Source organism: Kluyveromyces marxianus, chromosome 5 (assembly GCF_001417885.1).
Source record: "Kluyveromyces marxianus DMKU3-1042 DNA, complete genome, chromosome 5".
In the NCBI taxonomy this organism is placed as follows: domain Eukaryota; kingdom Fungi; phylum Ascomycota; class Saccharomycetes; order Saccharomycetales; family Saccharomycetaceae; genus Kluyveromyces; species Kluyveromyces marxianus.
The window spans coordinates 1,273,046-1,287,162 of NC_036029.1; the positions used below are offsets into that span (position 1 = coordinate 1,273,046).

A 14,117-nucleotide genomic window follows, 5' to 3' on the forward strand; every position below is an offset into this window, starting at 1 on the left:
TAGCAAGTGACAGCCACTTCATAGGGGATCTTTTTGAAAGAGTAAATGCACCCCATAATTCAATCAACTAGAGATTAAAAAAATACGTTAAGATGTCAGAAATCCTCTTTTGTAAAGGGAAAGTGTTTGTGAACACATTTTCTAATAAAGCAGATGGTATTCCGGGATTCTTATTGATTACAAAAGAATTGCAAACGACACAACTGCAAGATTGCAAGCTATCATGGATTGCAGAAAGGGATTTGGAACAAGACTACGCGAAAACGCTTGGTAATATAGAAACGAAGTTAATTGATTTACCATCCGTAAGATCACCAAATAATATCAACATTGATTTCATGTACTCAACATGTTCATTCAATGTGGCACTTTCTGAGATCTACTCAATTCAGTTCAAGCCTCCTCATCCAAACAAACTTTGGTGGGGGTCTTGCATTATCCATTGTAAAGGTGGGATTAATACTGACGTACCAGTATTGTCGTTCCATGATGATATATGCTCTTCCACAATCGCTAAACAAAAAAAATTGAATCAGAACTTTGATCCCTTCTCAAATGAAGGGGAGGTTTATTGGGGAGGCGACGATTTACGTACCTGCCTACAATCGCTAGTGGACTTACAGAAAGTCGATTCATTCAGTTATATATACTTGGTTAATGCATCACTGGAAGATTTACGCAATTTCTCATTAAACGGATTCAAGAATGTCAAGTCACAGCAATCTTCTTCCGTAAAAGGAAAATCAGTATGGGATACTTTAGAGACCAACAGATGGACTATAATGTCAAAATTTGCCGATGCTACAACGTCTGCCTCGAACCTTTTCACTAACTTGGTTAAAAGGCACCCGATAGTAAAAATCATTGACAAAAACCAGGATAACATTTACGTCAAACAGTTAATGAAAAACACAAGGGTGAAAGAAGTGCAAGATGAATTTGACAGTGCAAGAATTTATTTGGCAAAATGGGCAATGGGTGTAAGACAAGAAGCTGAAAGATATCAAAAAGAACATCATTTAGATGATATTTACAAGCAAATTCTTAAGAATGAGTTAGGAATATCAAATGATGTCGAAATAACTCCAGAAGAATTAAACATGGCAGTCCAAAGGTCGTTCTCTTTGACCAAACAGAAGTGGGATTCTTTGTTTGACTCTCAAGGAAGGTTGTCCATAACTGTTCACGAAGTAAAAGATTTTATATTTCATGGAGGCATAGCAGATGACGAATTACGTAAAGAAGTCTGGCTATTCCTACTCGGAGTGTATCCGTGGGATTCATCATCGGAGGAAAGGCAAGTGCTTAAACAGGCATTAGAGGAAGATTACTATGCTAACTACAAATCAAAGTGGATTCATAGAGAACCGTTATTGAATGACCCACAGGAAGAGGAATATTGGAATGATCAAGTGTTTAGAATATCGAAAGATGTAAGGAGAAATGATCGTGACCATCCTCTTTACAAATACAATACTTTTGATGCGTTGCCTGCAAATGAAGAAACTGAAGAAAACAATGATAACGAAGAAGGATGGGAGATTAAAAATCCTCATCTTCTCGCATTGAAAAACATACTCATTAGTTACAACATCTACAATACGAACCTAGGTTACGTTCAAGGTATGACTGATCTACTTTCCCCAATTTATTCGGTAATACAAGATGAATCACTGTCCTTTTGGTGTTTCGTACATTTTATGATTAGAATGGAGAGGAATTTTTTGAGGGATCAGTCTGGCATTAGAGATCAAATGCTCACCCTAGTGGACCTTTGTCAATTTATGTTACCTAAGTTCACCAAACATTTAAAAAAATGCGAGTCTTCAGACTTATTCTTTTGTTTCAGAATGCTTATTGTATGGTTTAAAAGAGAATTTGAATTTCAAGACGTTTGTAGTATCTGGGAAATATTCTGGACAGACTTTTACAGTTCGCAGTTTCAATTATTCTTCATGTTAGCCATATTACAAAAACATAGTGATGTTGTTATGGGTCAACTAACAGAGTTTGATGACGTTTTGAAATATTTCAATGACTTGAGAAATACTATGGATTGGTCGGATATTATGACTCGAAGTGAGCTCCTTTTCATTAAATTCCAGAAGATGATAGATGTGCTTGAGAGAGAGGAAGAATTGATCAAGAAATCTACTACGACCAGTGGTTTCCAAGTACACGAACCTCTGGAAGAAAAGGAAGATCGTGATAATGATTTACAAGATCCACCTCTCCATCATCCTAGACTCATAAGCGATAATTTAAAAAAGTTACTATCAAAATCACTAGTTATTCAGAAGGAGTCTACCAGAAATAAAGATTCAGTAAAATAGTAGTACATTTGTTGTTAAACACATAATTTAAAGGAGTAAAGAAATAAGAATAAACACAATTATAGTTTGTATCCGTTAACGTATGGGGTTTGAGAGTCACGTAGTGCAGTTTTATACATTATAATTCAATTGTTTCAACACAAACCGAAGCATCGGCTGCATTATTTATACCAAGTTATTCTCCTGGAATCTAATTCTCATCTGCATTCTTGCAAACCCGTGCTTTTTTTCCAACATTTTCATTCCTTCGGGATTCTTAGATCTTAGAACCAAATCGTCTTCCTTGGTCCATATACCAGGGACATTTTGGGGAGGGTGAATACCATATTTGAAAGAAGTTAAAAAGTATCGAGGGAACAATGAAATATCACCCGTTAGAGCTGTCAATACCGAGGTTGCGTACTTCTTTCTTATACCACACTCAACATCAAGATCATGTACTAAAACATCTGCCTGTGATTCATCATATTCTCGTGTTATAATTTCTTCTAATTTTTGAATGAATTCTTTGGTTGATCTGAAATTGAAGAAAGTGTGATCGAAATAATCATCATTTTCGGCAAGTTTAGGAGGAAATTTGATAGAGTCCATATCATAATTATCGTACTCTTCATGTTCCAAAGCAACTTGATGACGAATTCTTTCTGCAACATCTTCTGCATACAGACTACGTGCTTGCTCTTCTTGTTGAGCTTCAGCAGCGTGTAAATCACGCCTTATACCGTCAATAAGATCGAATGCATCTGACTCTAAGAAAAAATCATTCAAACTAGCATCTGTTGCTTGTTGTGAACTTCCTTCTGCCATTCTCTTGGATTTTTTGAGTGTAGTATTATAGTTCCCTGGAGAAGGCCCTTCTCTTTTAGGCCTATTGGTCATATTTTTAATAGACTCAGGCTCAATACCTTCCTCAATACATTTTTCATAGTAAGATATGTACGAATCGATACCATAAGGTAAGATAAATTTACGGAATCGATCCCTCCAAGCATTTTCAGAATGCGTGGGTACTTCAGTTGCAAAGTTTTTGAAAAATTCCCTAGATAAAGGCCCACGACGATCATTCACCATGTATTTATCGAATGGAGGAATATCTGAAGGATCTATCTCAGTATTCATAACTAATTGACGTTTGGCGACAACGTTAGGTTCGTCATCTTCTGTAATTAAACTTTCGCCCGTATCTGGATCTCTTTGAAAGGCATCCCTGTAAAACTGCTTTTTAACTGCCAAAGCCAAGTTATAATCTTCTTCACTTGTAAATTTCCTTTTTAATCCGCTTGGTAAGATATCAGTTTTTATCAAGTTCCCATCGCTATCCCTTACTAATTTACCCTCTTCATCAACTTGATATACAAACTCCAACTTCTTTGAGAGATACACTCTAAATCTATGTCTTATGGAGTTCCCAGTGTGATTTGGAACATAGTGTGATATTTCATCATATAAAGTATGAGTGGTTCTTTTGGTTGGATTCTTTCTAACGACATCGAGGATAAACTCATCCTCTTCTTTAGTGAATGAGGATTTGTTGTGACTTGATCCTACTGGATCGTGTAGTATAAGCTCATCTGCATCATTACCTTGTGCATGTGTTAGCTGCTGCTGTTGATCGTCGCTATTTTGTACCATTTGTTGCACCTGCTCAACTTCTTGTCTCTGAGTATCTTTTTGCTGATTACGAGTTTCGTCTTTGGCAGAAATCTTAATAGCACGATCATTTCCATCAACTAGACCAGTTTGATTATGATTGTTATCTTGATTTATTGACTCATCATGTCTAGTTGCTATCTTGACAGCAGTTCTTGTAACATCAGAGCTAGGAAGATCAGATAGTTGACTACTAATATTGTATTCGTCAGATATTGCGTTAGAATCAAATCTAACATATCCTGAAGGTTCTGGTTTACCCAAATAATCACGTACATTTAGAAGCGTACCAGCATCAATACAATCCAAAATATAAGAGGGGTGTACGAATATACGATAATTCTCGTCGTATCTTTTCGAAACAAAGTAGGCAACCTCCCACTCTCTCGAATTATTACGTGGGACTTCCATAAGCACTTGACCTCCGTTGTTTCTTACAGCATTCATCAATGCATCTATGTCATTTATCAAAGGATCAATGAAGAAAAGAACATTGTTAAAAACACCACAATCTTCTTTAATTTGAACACTTGGTGAGTCTAAAGCTGTATCAAACTCATCTACGTTGGACATTGTTGTAGGTGAATCGCAAATAATAAGCCTGTAGAGTTAGCAATACCTTTTGGTATAAACAGCAAAGAGATTTAGCAGATCAATCAAGATATCTTCTCTGTTTGAATATCCGATAGGGTTTCGTATATTCCTTCTTTCTTACTGCACGTTTTGTTATTGACTATGTCAGTAAAGATGTGTTAAATTCTCTTTTTGATTGAGCCCCTCGAATAATCAAAAAAACAATTGAGAAAAGTGCGCTTTACCTTATTACTTTGAGGTAAAATTTCAAATAGACTAAATGTTTGTAAAATATGTTTTTATTATAATATTGTTAGTAACTCGAAATAACTCGTCGCTGTTTCGCTCTGAAGTCGTGATGCTTTATTTTGTTTTGTTTTGTTTTGTTTACACTATGTTTAACATCCAAATATCGTGTTTGTTCGTAATCTCTGGGTGGTAACAATTTTTGACTTTTTTTCCGCAGTTACCCAAGGCTAAGAAAAAAGTAGGGTAACGAATATACTACTCTGTGTTTAATACAGTGAAAATTATAAAAATAGGGTAACAGTATCTTGGAATAACTTTTATTTATAAAACATATAAACATTTGAAGAATATAGTTAATTTCAAGCATTATTAGCTTCTATCGCAAGAGACAGAATGTAAAATATTATCGTACACCTTTGTTTTGCGGTTCCATACATATTCCAAGGCAGTCAATGATTTCCCATTTACACAACCGGAATCCAATCCTTTAGTATAACGACGAATATTGAGTCCCTTTTTAGAATCATGTCCGTAGAGAACATTCACATTACCGCCTATCTGGTATTTCTCTTTGTTTAGATGGTTCCAAAGTTTATACCATTTTATACCATGATCTATTTTCTTTTTTGACGTACGAGTGTGATCATTGATATCAACATATTTCATTTCAGTCAGCTCTTCTATCATAGGATTAGGTAGATGCTCAGGCAACACGCCGGCATGAACGCCCACAAGAGTTAACTTATCTTTTTCATTATCGTGAAATTGCCACATGGCGCTGCATTTAAAGGCAACTTTTGTTAGAGATGACCAGCCTAGCTCTTTAGCCAACTGTTTGTGGCGCTTATTGACCGTGTCTTTATCCGGTAAAAAAGAGTCCGTGGTAAACTGGATGGATTTGATATTATGTTTTCCCAACGTTAGAGGATTAAGCAATGCATATATCGTTCTAAGCTCATTATTGCCTAATACACATTCCACACGATAATCAATGTTATCATTGAGAATGACTTCGTTGACAATAAGATTCGAGTCGGGACCCTTTGAGATGAAATCCCCTAAAAGAACCACTGTAGTATTAGCATCTGGTTTTACTTTGTCTTCAATTAATTCCCTATATTGATCATACATTCCATGGATATCACCGACGAAAACTATTCTATCATGAAAACGGTCAATTGTACTATATTTTATAGTCTCAATGATAGGAAAGTTAGTATACTCCTTTTCATGCCACAATACAAAGGTAACGAACATGAAGAATAATGCCACACTGAAAGCGGTCAAACCTTTAAAAAATGCCATGGTTTAGATGCCTTTTGCTCCTTTTTGTTCACCCAAAACAATCCGCACAAATTCTCAAACACTAACTATTATCTACTGAGCCTTTCCTGAAGAGTATTCTTAGATTCCTCCGTTGACTTTATTAAATGTTAACACTGGTATTAGCCGTGACGTAGTATAAATAAATAACCTTACCTGCAGTGAATTGAGGTCATCGCATAAATAATGAATACAATAAAGGTAAATAAATACAATTCCACGATGAATGCATGGACCCTCCAGATAAAATGAATGAAAAAGGTACAAAAAGAAAAATGAACTCTATTACAACCCCACGTGACGTTGATTTCACTTAAAACTGAAGTCCATGTTAAAAGTTTAACCCGTTCCAATGTCCATAGAAATTTGAAGGCAGTTTGTTCGTAGAATAAGTGTAGGCTTACAATATGTTGAAGAGAAGAAATGTACTACCTTTTTTAGACGAGCCGTTCTCTTTATTATATTCGGGAACTTTTTCCATTTAAGGATTTCAGAAAATAAATTGGGCCTATATCGTTTACATTAAAAAAGAAGAGTTCATTTTATGTTCGGTCGGTTTTTGCTAACAATGATAACCTAACTAAAAACGAATGCGGCTGAATTGTTTAAGATACATCCCGAAGCCCTAAAATAGATGGTTCAAAGATATAGTGTATAGATTGCAACTAATGTTTTGATTAACAGGTTGTTCGAAACTGCGCTTTCACAACATGGCTAATTCAACAACTGCCGTACGCTTTATTGCATTGATTGTTAAGCCCATGGGCGATTGCATGCTGTTTTTCGGCTTCTGTCACAGTTTCTGGAAGCCCAGTGCTTAAACTTTTCGGCAAATCAAAAATTAAAAGCTGACAGGCAAATCGAGGGAGGTAACAAAAATGAAGATGAAAGTTGCTACCCGAAAAAGACGCTAAGGCTCTGATCTACCACAGTCTCCCATTCTTCACGCAAACTTGATGGTGCAATGGCATCCTCTTTCACTAGTTAAATTTGACAATGTACCATTATTCTAGGAAAGAGTACGGAACTCTCTGTAGAACAAAGACAGAGACATCTCTAGCTATTGAAATAGAGTCCAAATATGTATATGCACCAACATCTCTTATAAACCTGGTATAAAAGATTGAGGTTTGTCTCAGAATAAAAGCTTTAGCTACCGCTATTTACCCGTTTGAATCTGCGTAATTAATTTATATTGAGCAATTCAAATTACACCACATATATTTTTTTGCATAAAAATATAGACAGTGAGTCGGTCGCCTTTTTCCACTTTGTTTTTCGAGTGCAACATAATTTTAAATAGTTTTCAACTCTACAGATAATTTAAAAGAACTATTCAGCCTTATTGACCCTAAAGAAAAAACTACGTAAGATAAGTTTGACCGAGTACCTCGTTAGATAGCTGAAAAATTGTCAGTTCAGGCATTGATATAATCCTTTGCTCTATTATCGTCTATCTTTTTTTTTTTTTTCTGACTTTTTTTCATTGCTTCTAGCTTTTCATACTTGCTTCTTTTGTCATCAGGTATCTTTGATAGCGAGGAGCCAAGCGCTAATTTTCAGTCTCTAAACGCCACTTGTCACCAAAACTGCTTAACTAGCTATTGGGGATTTGTGGGTAACATTTGAGAATTATAATATCAATAACCCGGGCTACCAAGACACCTTTATTTTGTTGTTTTAAGGGTGTAGTGGAAAGAAAACTGACGATCTCTCCAGCTTCTCATTATCTACTTATTAAAGACAAAACCACCCGTGTGTCCAAAATTTCGGTGATATATCATCACTGTATTGTTTGGAAATCTATAGAAAACAAAATTTGAACCAACATCAAGGGTTAGTCCATTTTTGTCTCGTTTTATCCTAGGGCTCATTTTCTGAATTATATTAACAACACAGCAGAAGACTATTGTTAACCAATACAAATAGCCATTTTTTGTCAGTTCTAGAGCTGAATCATCAATAGAGAAATTAAAGAAGATATATCGTGGTTAACTTATTAAATGGCACAAAATACTCGAATTCCAGATCATATAATTAACTGGGATATTCTCAATGAAATTGTATCCATGGATGAAGATGATGCTGGTTTTTCACAATCATTGCTGATACAATTCTTCGAACAAGCCCAATCTACATTTGAGAAAATGGAGGAGCATATAAACACAGATAAAAACCTAGACCAGCTTGGACAACTGGGTCATTTTTTAAAAGGCTCCTCCGCATCGCTTGGACTTCAAAGGATTGCATGGGTATGTGAAAGAATACAAAACTACGGACAGAAAAAGGAAGGTCCTGGTATATCGGATGAACAGTATTTACAGCTGATCAAACAATGTTTGGCTCTTTCACAAACAGAGTTTGCATTGGCGAAAGAAGAGTTGGGAAAGTTTTATAACACCAAATTTTGATATTTTATTGAAGATTAACGCCTTTGTGCAACTTTCCATTGCATCACTCTACCTTGCATCAACTTGAATTTATCGAAACTGCGGTATAGATTTCGCATTAAATTCCTTTTTTCGTCTTTATTCACCAGATGTTCTAAAATGTTAAATAAAGAAAGAAGATCCAGATATACTACTACTTATTAATCAGGCGACTTCACAAGCACTCAAATCACTTATTATCTCGCTGTCATGTGTCATAGGAAAATTGTAGTTTTTATTCCTATATGTACTGGTAGATTTACTTAATGGAAATAACTTTGTATATACTATAATGATATAAGCCTTTACCATACATAATAGATGAATGTATCCTTTTATGGTTTATCCTTCAGAAGATCAGGATCTTCCATATCGCCAAGCGCTTCCCCATTTAAAAATAAGAGTTCTTTGCGACCACATTGGTCAATCAATTCCTGAGGGAAATACTCCTGCGAAACTTTACCCCCCTTGTAGTTAGGGTTGTATTTATAGCCTTTACCGTATCCTAATTCCTCCATCATTTTTGTTGGTGCATTTCTGATATGAAGAGGTATGGGACAATCTGCTGAACCATAAGCGTTGCTTTTAAGCATAGCTTTTAATTTATTCCATCCTCTATATAGTTCCACGGATTTATTGGCACGACATAAAGAGACAGCACACTGAGCGAGAGCTAGTTCTGCTTCTGGCAAACCTACTTTTATTACAGCATCATGAGCAGCTACTGTAAACGGCAATTGAGATGGATCTGCTAAACCGATATCTTCACTAGCTATTCGGATCATTCTCCTAGCAATAAAAAGAGGATCTTCACCACCTTGTAGCATCCTGGCTAAATAATATAATGCTGCATTTTCATCGCCACCTCTTACGCTTTTATGAAAGGCAGATATCGTATCATAATGGTTTTCTCCATGGGTATCGTAATATGTTCGAAGTTCACCACTACTTTGAATAAGTTCTTTTACTTTCTCCATACTTACAGGCCCGTCTATCTTAAATCGAGTTGAAATTTCCAAAAGTTCTAATAGATTGATTGCTCGTCGTGTATCTCCCATTGCAAGATTGTGAATGTAAGAAAAGCACTGATCATCAAACTTTAAAGGCGTAGTACAATTCCATACCAAGGACCGAAATTTATTCAACATTGCTATAGCTCTCGTCAATACAACTTTTAATTCTTTATCGTTCAGTTTTTCTAGTACAAATAATTGGCACCGACTTAATAATGCATTGTTCAATTGGAAACTTGGATTTTCCGTAGTAGCTCCAATTAAAATAATGTCGCCATTTTCAACATGAGGTAATAATACATCCTGTTGCGACTTACTAAAACGATGTATTTCATCAATGAATAAAACGGTCATCCTTTTCGTTAAATGATACTCTTTTTTACTTCTTTCAAAGATATTTCGGAGTTCGGTGGTGTTAACTTTGGTAGCGCTAGTCTCTACTAAGATATATTTGGATGTTGCATTTAGATCCTGGTTAATTGTAGATGCCAATAGCCTCGCTAGAGAGGTCTTACCAACACCAGGAGGCCCCCATAAAATCATAGATGGTATTATTCCTTTTTCAATATATAAATATAGAGAACCGGTTTCCCTATTGAGTATATGCTGTTGTCCAATATAGTCGTTGAGTGATTTTGGTCGTAGCTTTTCGCTTAACGGCAAATATTGTATTTTTAATAGTTGTTTAGTCTCAAAATCTGCCCCATCCATAATAGGTTTCCTTTGGTTTAGAATTCTCTGTCTTTTAATTGAAGAGTTTGGACTGCTTGCCTCATTGGTTTCTGAGGTTCTAGTTTTACATGATTCACTAGAAGAATCGGGGTCATCAAGAATTGTAATTTCTTCATGTTTCCGTTTACTTCCAAGGAAAGTTTGGAGTGTTGGCTGATGAATGGTTTTTTTGGGCTCTTCAGTGCACTCATCTAAATGAGCATTGATTTTAAGGAACGCTACTTTCTTCCCACATATAGGACAAGTTATGGTCTGTTCCGTCCGGCTCATCAGTATTACGGGGGCCTTATAGTTCTGTGTCTACACATGTGTGCTTTTACAAGTGTGTGATTTACTGATATTACTAAAATACTGTATCAATATTATTGTTAATATGAAAGTTAACGATTTGAAATTTTATACTTTAATGTTCGCTTACATAACAGATTAGAGTAATAACTTAATAAAAAAAATGTATCTAGTGGAGTAACATTCCAGTCACATATATGATATTATGTTTCCTCTTTTAACTATTGATGGGTGAATTCATAAAGGTCTCCTAGTTTAGAAGCATAATACTTTGGGTTAGGATGCTCGTGTGCGGTATCCAAAGCCCTTTCTTCTGTTTCAATTCCTGTCAATACTAATAAGGTTCCACCCAACCCCCCGGTCTCACCAAACTTTATATCTGTATTTAGCCTATCACCAACCATGCAACATCTGGATCTATCTAAGTTCTTAGCCTTTACAATTGCATTGAGCATATTAAGGTTTGGTTTGCCGCATGCTTCGGGTGTTCTATCACTAGCATAAGCCAAAGATTGGATGGTAGAACCAGCTCCTGGAAGAATAATTCCTTTCTGGGGGAAAGTCGAATCAATGTTAGTAGCGACAAAGTGGACATCAGGTTTCCTTAGATATTGCAAAGAAATCGCCAATCTGTGATAATTAACTTTAGTATCTAGTCCAGCAACGACACATTTCACATCTTCGTCCAAGCCGTCCTTAAGGAATGGCGAAGTATTGGTATCAAATGGTTCGTCAAGTCTTGGGTCACCTGCTCCTAAAGCTTCGAAACCCATTAAGGTCAATTCGTCTATGATACCAGATTCTCCAAAAACCCACACTTTATCTTTTCCCGGTTGAAGTTTTAAGAAGTCCCGGACATATAGGGCTGACGCATAACCAGATGTAAAAATCTGATCTTCAGTCACTGTTATACCAAACCCTGCGAACTTTTTGACATACTGAGGCCTGGACTTAGTGGAGTTATTGGTAACGAATATAAGTTGTTTACCTAAGCTTTTCAAGTAATCTAATGTCTCAACAACATCGGGTAACAAATGAGAACCTAGCCACAACACTCCATCACAGTCAAATAAAAAGGTGTCAAACTTCTTCAGAAATTCAAGTGAGCTAGTCTTGTCCTGGATTTTAATAGGTGTATTCGCTTTCGTACCAGTCATTTTCGTTGAAATATAGAACTTGTTCGATATTGCTATAGCAAGTAAATGGAGTAAGTAGCTTTTAATCAAACAATGACTTAGAAGGATGATACTCAGTAATCAAATACTAGAAGGATAATGCAATAGTTAAACATTGTTTTATATAACAATTGATTTTTATAACAAAATCTTATCTATGAACACCTGTGACCGACCAGCCGTTGTCAAGTGATGTCAAATGTCATTCAGAAATATTCAGAGAGAAAGGGTAATTTAAGAAATGATACAGCATGAAAAGAAATGGCGCACGTAAAGTATAATCCATAAGAATCCACCGGCCAACCGGATTTAGCAGCATTCACTTACGTACGGCTTTTTGACCTTTCTGCTAATCAACAGAATTACCTCCCCCAATGATATTAAACAAAGTATCACACTCATCTATACATCGTCTGCTTCCATACTTCCATGTTTGATTTACTATAAATCGATCACATGATCAGAATTTTCAAAGTATACACTTACTTTATTTGTTTATTATGTGAAAATATATCACAAATAGTTATTGCAAGGTGTAACATGGTATATACCATAGGTGATGAGAAAGTAGAAAGTACCATTCCCAGAATTTATGTCTTAATAACGCGTATTGTTTTCTTTCAACTGCGGCAACATAAAGTTTATTGAGTACGTTCAAAATGGTATTGCGAGACGAGAAGTGCAAGCTATACGGACCTTTACTTTTGGCCTTTTTGTTTGTATCTCGTGTCTTCATACAACCATACTACTCTTTAATATCAGATTGTGATGAAACGTTCAATTATTGGGAACCATTAAACCTTTTGGTGAGAGGATTTGGAAAGCAGACATGGGAATACTCTCCGGAGTATTCGATTAGATCATGGGCTTTTTTGTTACCATTATTTAGCATCTTAAAACCGCTTAATGAACTAATTGAAAAGAAAGTTTTATTGTTTTATGCTGCCAGGTCAGTGTTGGGTATTGTTAGTTTTATTTTCGAATATGCATTAAGCAAAGAATTACAAACTTCAATGTCTATTCAAGTTTCTAATATGTGGCTTTTGTTTCAATTGTTTAATCCAGGTTGGTTCCATTCTAGTGTTGAACTACTTCCTTCGTCATTTGCTATGATTACCACCCTTGGTTACCTAAAGTATACCCTACGTTACTTATCCAATGGCACAGAATCTGCATTTGTGAAATCAATTTTTTTTGTTCTATTGGGAGGTATTTTAGGATGGCCCTTTTCCTTGGTACTCTCGGTCACCAGCTGCATCCATTATGCTGTAACACACAGGTTTATAGACACCTTAAGAGCAAGTTTTTCATCTTTTTTCGTGTTTTGCTTAGTCTCTTCAATAGTCACCACAATCGATTCTATATTCTATGGAAAATTCACTGTTGTGCCGCTTAACATTGTAACTTATAATGTTTTCGCAGCGGGGGAAAAATCGGGCCCTAATATTTTTGGTGTTGAACCATGGCATTATTATGTGCAAAACTTATTACTGAACTTTCCTATCACTACATTAATATTTGCAATTATTGGATTTACCCATCTCTCCATTTGGCCCATCTCAGGATCCCTCTTCATTTGGTTTAATGTTTTTTTCGCTCAACCGCATAAGGAAGAACGTTTCTTATACCCCATTTATGGGATCATTTCTCTTCTTTCCGCAGTGGGTCTATACCACGTCTCATCAACTATTCGCTGGAATCGTATAAAGAAGTTGCTTAAATTCGTTATATTTGGACTGACTTTACTCCAATCAATGGCCCGTATCATTGCATTGGTTAATAATTATACCGCTCCTATTCAGATTTATGCTGCTCTTCCAAACTGTGCTTCTGAGACAGTAGTTTGTACAGGCCGCGAGTGGTACCATTTCCCTACTTCATTACTTTTACCAGATAACTATAGATTAGAATTCGTCCAGTCTGGGTTTGACGGGTTATTACCAGGGAACTTTAAAGAGACTGGGTCAATAGAGGACAGAATAAGATATATCCCTGAAGGAATGAACAATGAAAATATATTTGATTCTTCAAAATTAGTTGATATCACTACATGTGACTATTATGTTGACTTGAACTTACCATCTAATAATCCGAGAGATATTGTAAATCCGACTGAAACTAATGATTGGCATCCGCTATTGTGCAGAAACTTTGTCGATGTATCCTCTTCTAAGTTCCTAGGAAGAGCATTTCAAGTACCAGAAAAACTTTTATCAATACTTCCCCAGCCAGTCTTGTCTGTGATATCAAAGTACTACGGGGTCAAATATGTTGATTATTGTATTTTCTCTCGAGTTGAACAAGAGGTATAATCTAATCTAATCTAATCTAGTCTTTAGTATTTTATGATCA

General features: G+C 35.9%; 7 protein-coding genes across 7 annotated transcripts; 3 read left to right on the plus strand and 4 right to left on the minus strand.

Annotated features, from left to right (window-relative positions):
• Window positions 1–92: 92 nt before the first annotated feature.
• On the plus strand, window positions 93–2,333 carry GYP7 (GTPase-activating protein GYP7; the record flags this gene model as incomplete). Its single annotated transcript, XM_022820605.1, has 1 exon — window positions 93–2,333. The coding sequence occupies one exon, from the start codon at window positions 93–95 to the stop codon at window positions 2,331–2,333; it is 2,241 nt and encodes a 746-aa protein (XP_022677052.1).
• Window positions 2,334–2,498: 165 nt separating this feature from the next.
• On the minus strand, window positions 2,499–4,556 carry RAP1 (DNA-binding transcription factor RAP1; the record flags this gene model as incomplete). Its single annotated transcript, XM_022820606.1, has 1 exon — window positions 2,499–4,556. The coding sequence occupies one exon, from the start codon at window positions 4,554–4,556 to the stop codon at window positions 2,499–2,501; it is 2,058 nt and encodes a 685-aa protein (XP_022677053.1).
• Window positions 4,557–5,174: 618 nt separating this feature from the next.
• On the minus strand, window positions 5,175–6,110 carry PPN2 (putative serine/threonine-protein phosphatase; the record flags this gene model as incomplete). Its single annotated transcript, XM_022820608.1, has 1 exon — window positions 5,175–6,110. One exon carries the CDS (start codon window positions 6,108–6,110, stop codon window positions 5,175–5,177), a length of 936 nt encoding a protein of 311 aa, XP_022677054.1.
• A 2,021-nt stretch (window positions 6,111–8,131) lies between these two features.
• On the plus strand, window positions 8,132–8,539 carry YPD1 (Ypd1p; the record flags this gene model as incomplete). The annotated part of the gene is made up of 1 exon (XM_022820609.1): window positions 8,132–8,539. One exon carries the CDS (start codon window positions 8,132–8,134, stop codon window positions 8,537–8,539), a length of 408 nt encoding a protein of 135 aa, XP_022677055.1.
• A 353-nt stretch (window positions 8,540–8,892) lies between these two features.
• MGS1 (ssDNA-dependent ATPase MGS1) lies at window positions 8,893–10,572 on the minus strand (the record flags this gene model as incomplete). The annotated part of the gene is made up of 1 exon (XM_022820610.1): window positions 8,893–10,572. The coding sequence occupies one exon, from the start codon at window positions 10,570–10,572 to the stop codon at window positions 8,893–8,895; it is 1,680 nt and encodes a 559-aa protein (XP_022677056.1).
• A 239-nt stretch (window positions 10,573–10,811) lies between these two features.
• Window positions 10,812–11,747, minus strand: PHO13 (4-nitrophenylphosphatase; the record flags this gene model as incomplete). The annotated part of the gene is made up of 1 exon (XM_022820611.1): window positions 10,812–11,747. One exon carries the CDS (start codon window positions 11,745–11,747, stop codon window positions 10,812–10,814), a length of 936 nt encoding a protein of 311 aa, XP_022677057.1.
• Window positions 11,748–12,424: 677 nt separating this feature from the next.
• On the plus strand, window positions 12,425–14,077 carry ALG9 (dolichyl-P-Man:Man(6)GlcNAc(2)-PP-dolichol alpha-1,2-mannosyltransferase; the record flags this gene model as incomplete). The annotated part of the gene is made up of 1 exon (XM_022820612.1): window positions 12,425–14,077. One exon carries the CDS (start codon window positions 12,425–12,427, stop codon window positions 14,075–14,077), a length of 1,653 nt encoding a protein of 550 aa, XP_022677058.1.
• Between the last annotated feature and the right edge of the window lie 40 nt (window positions 14,078–14,117).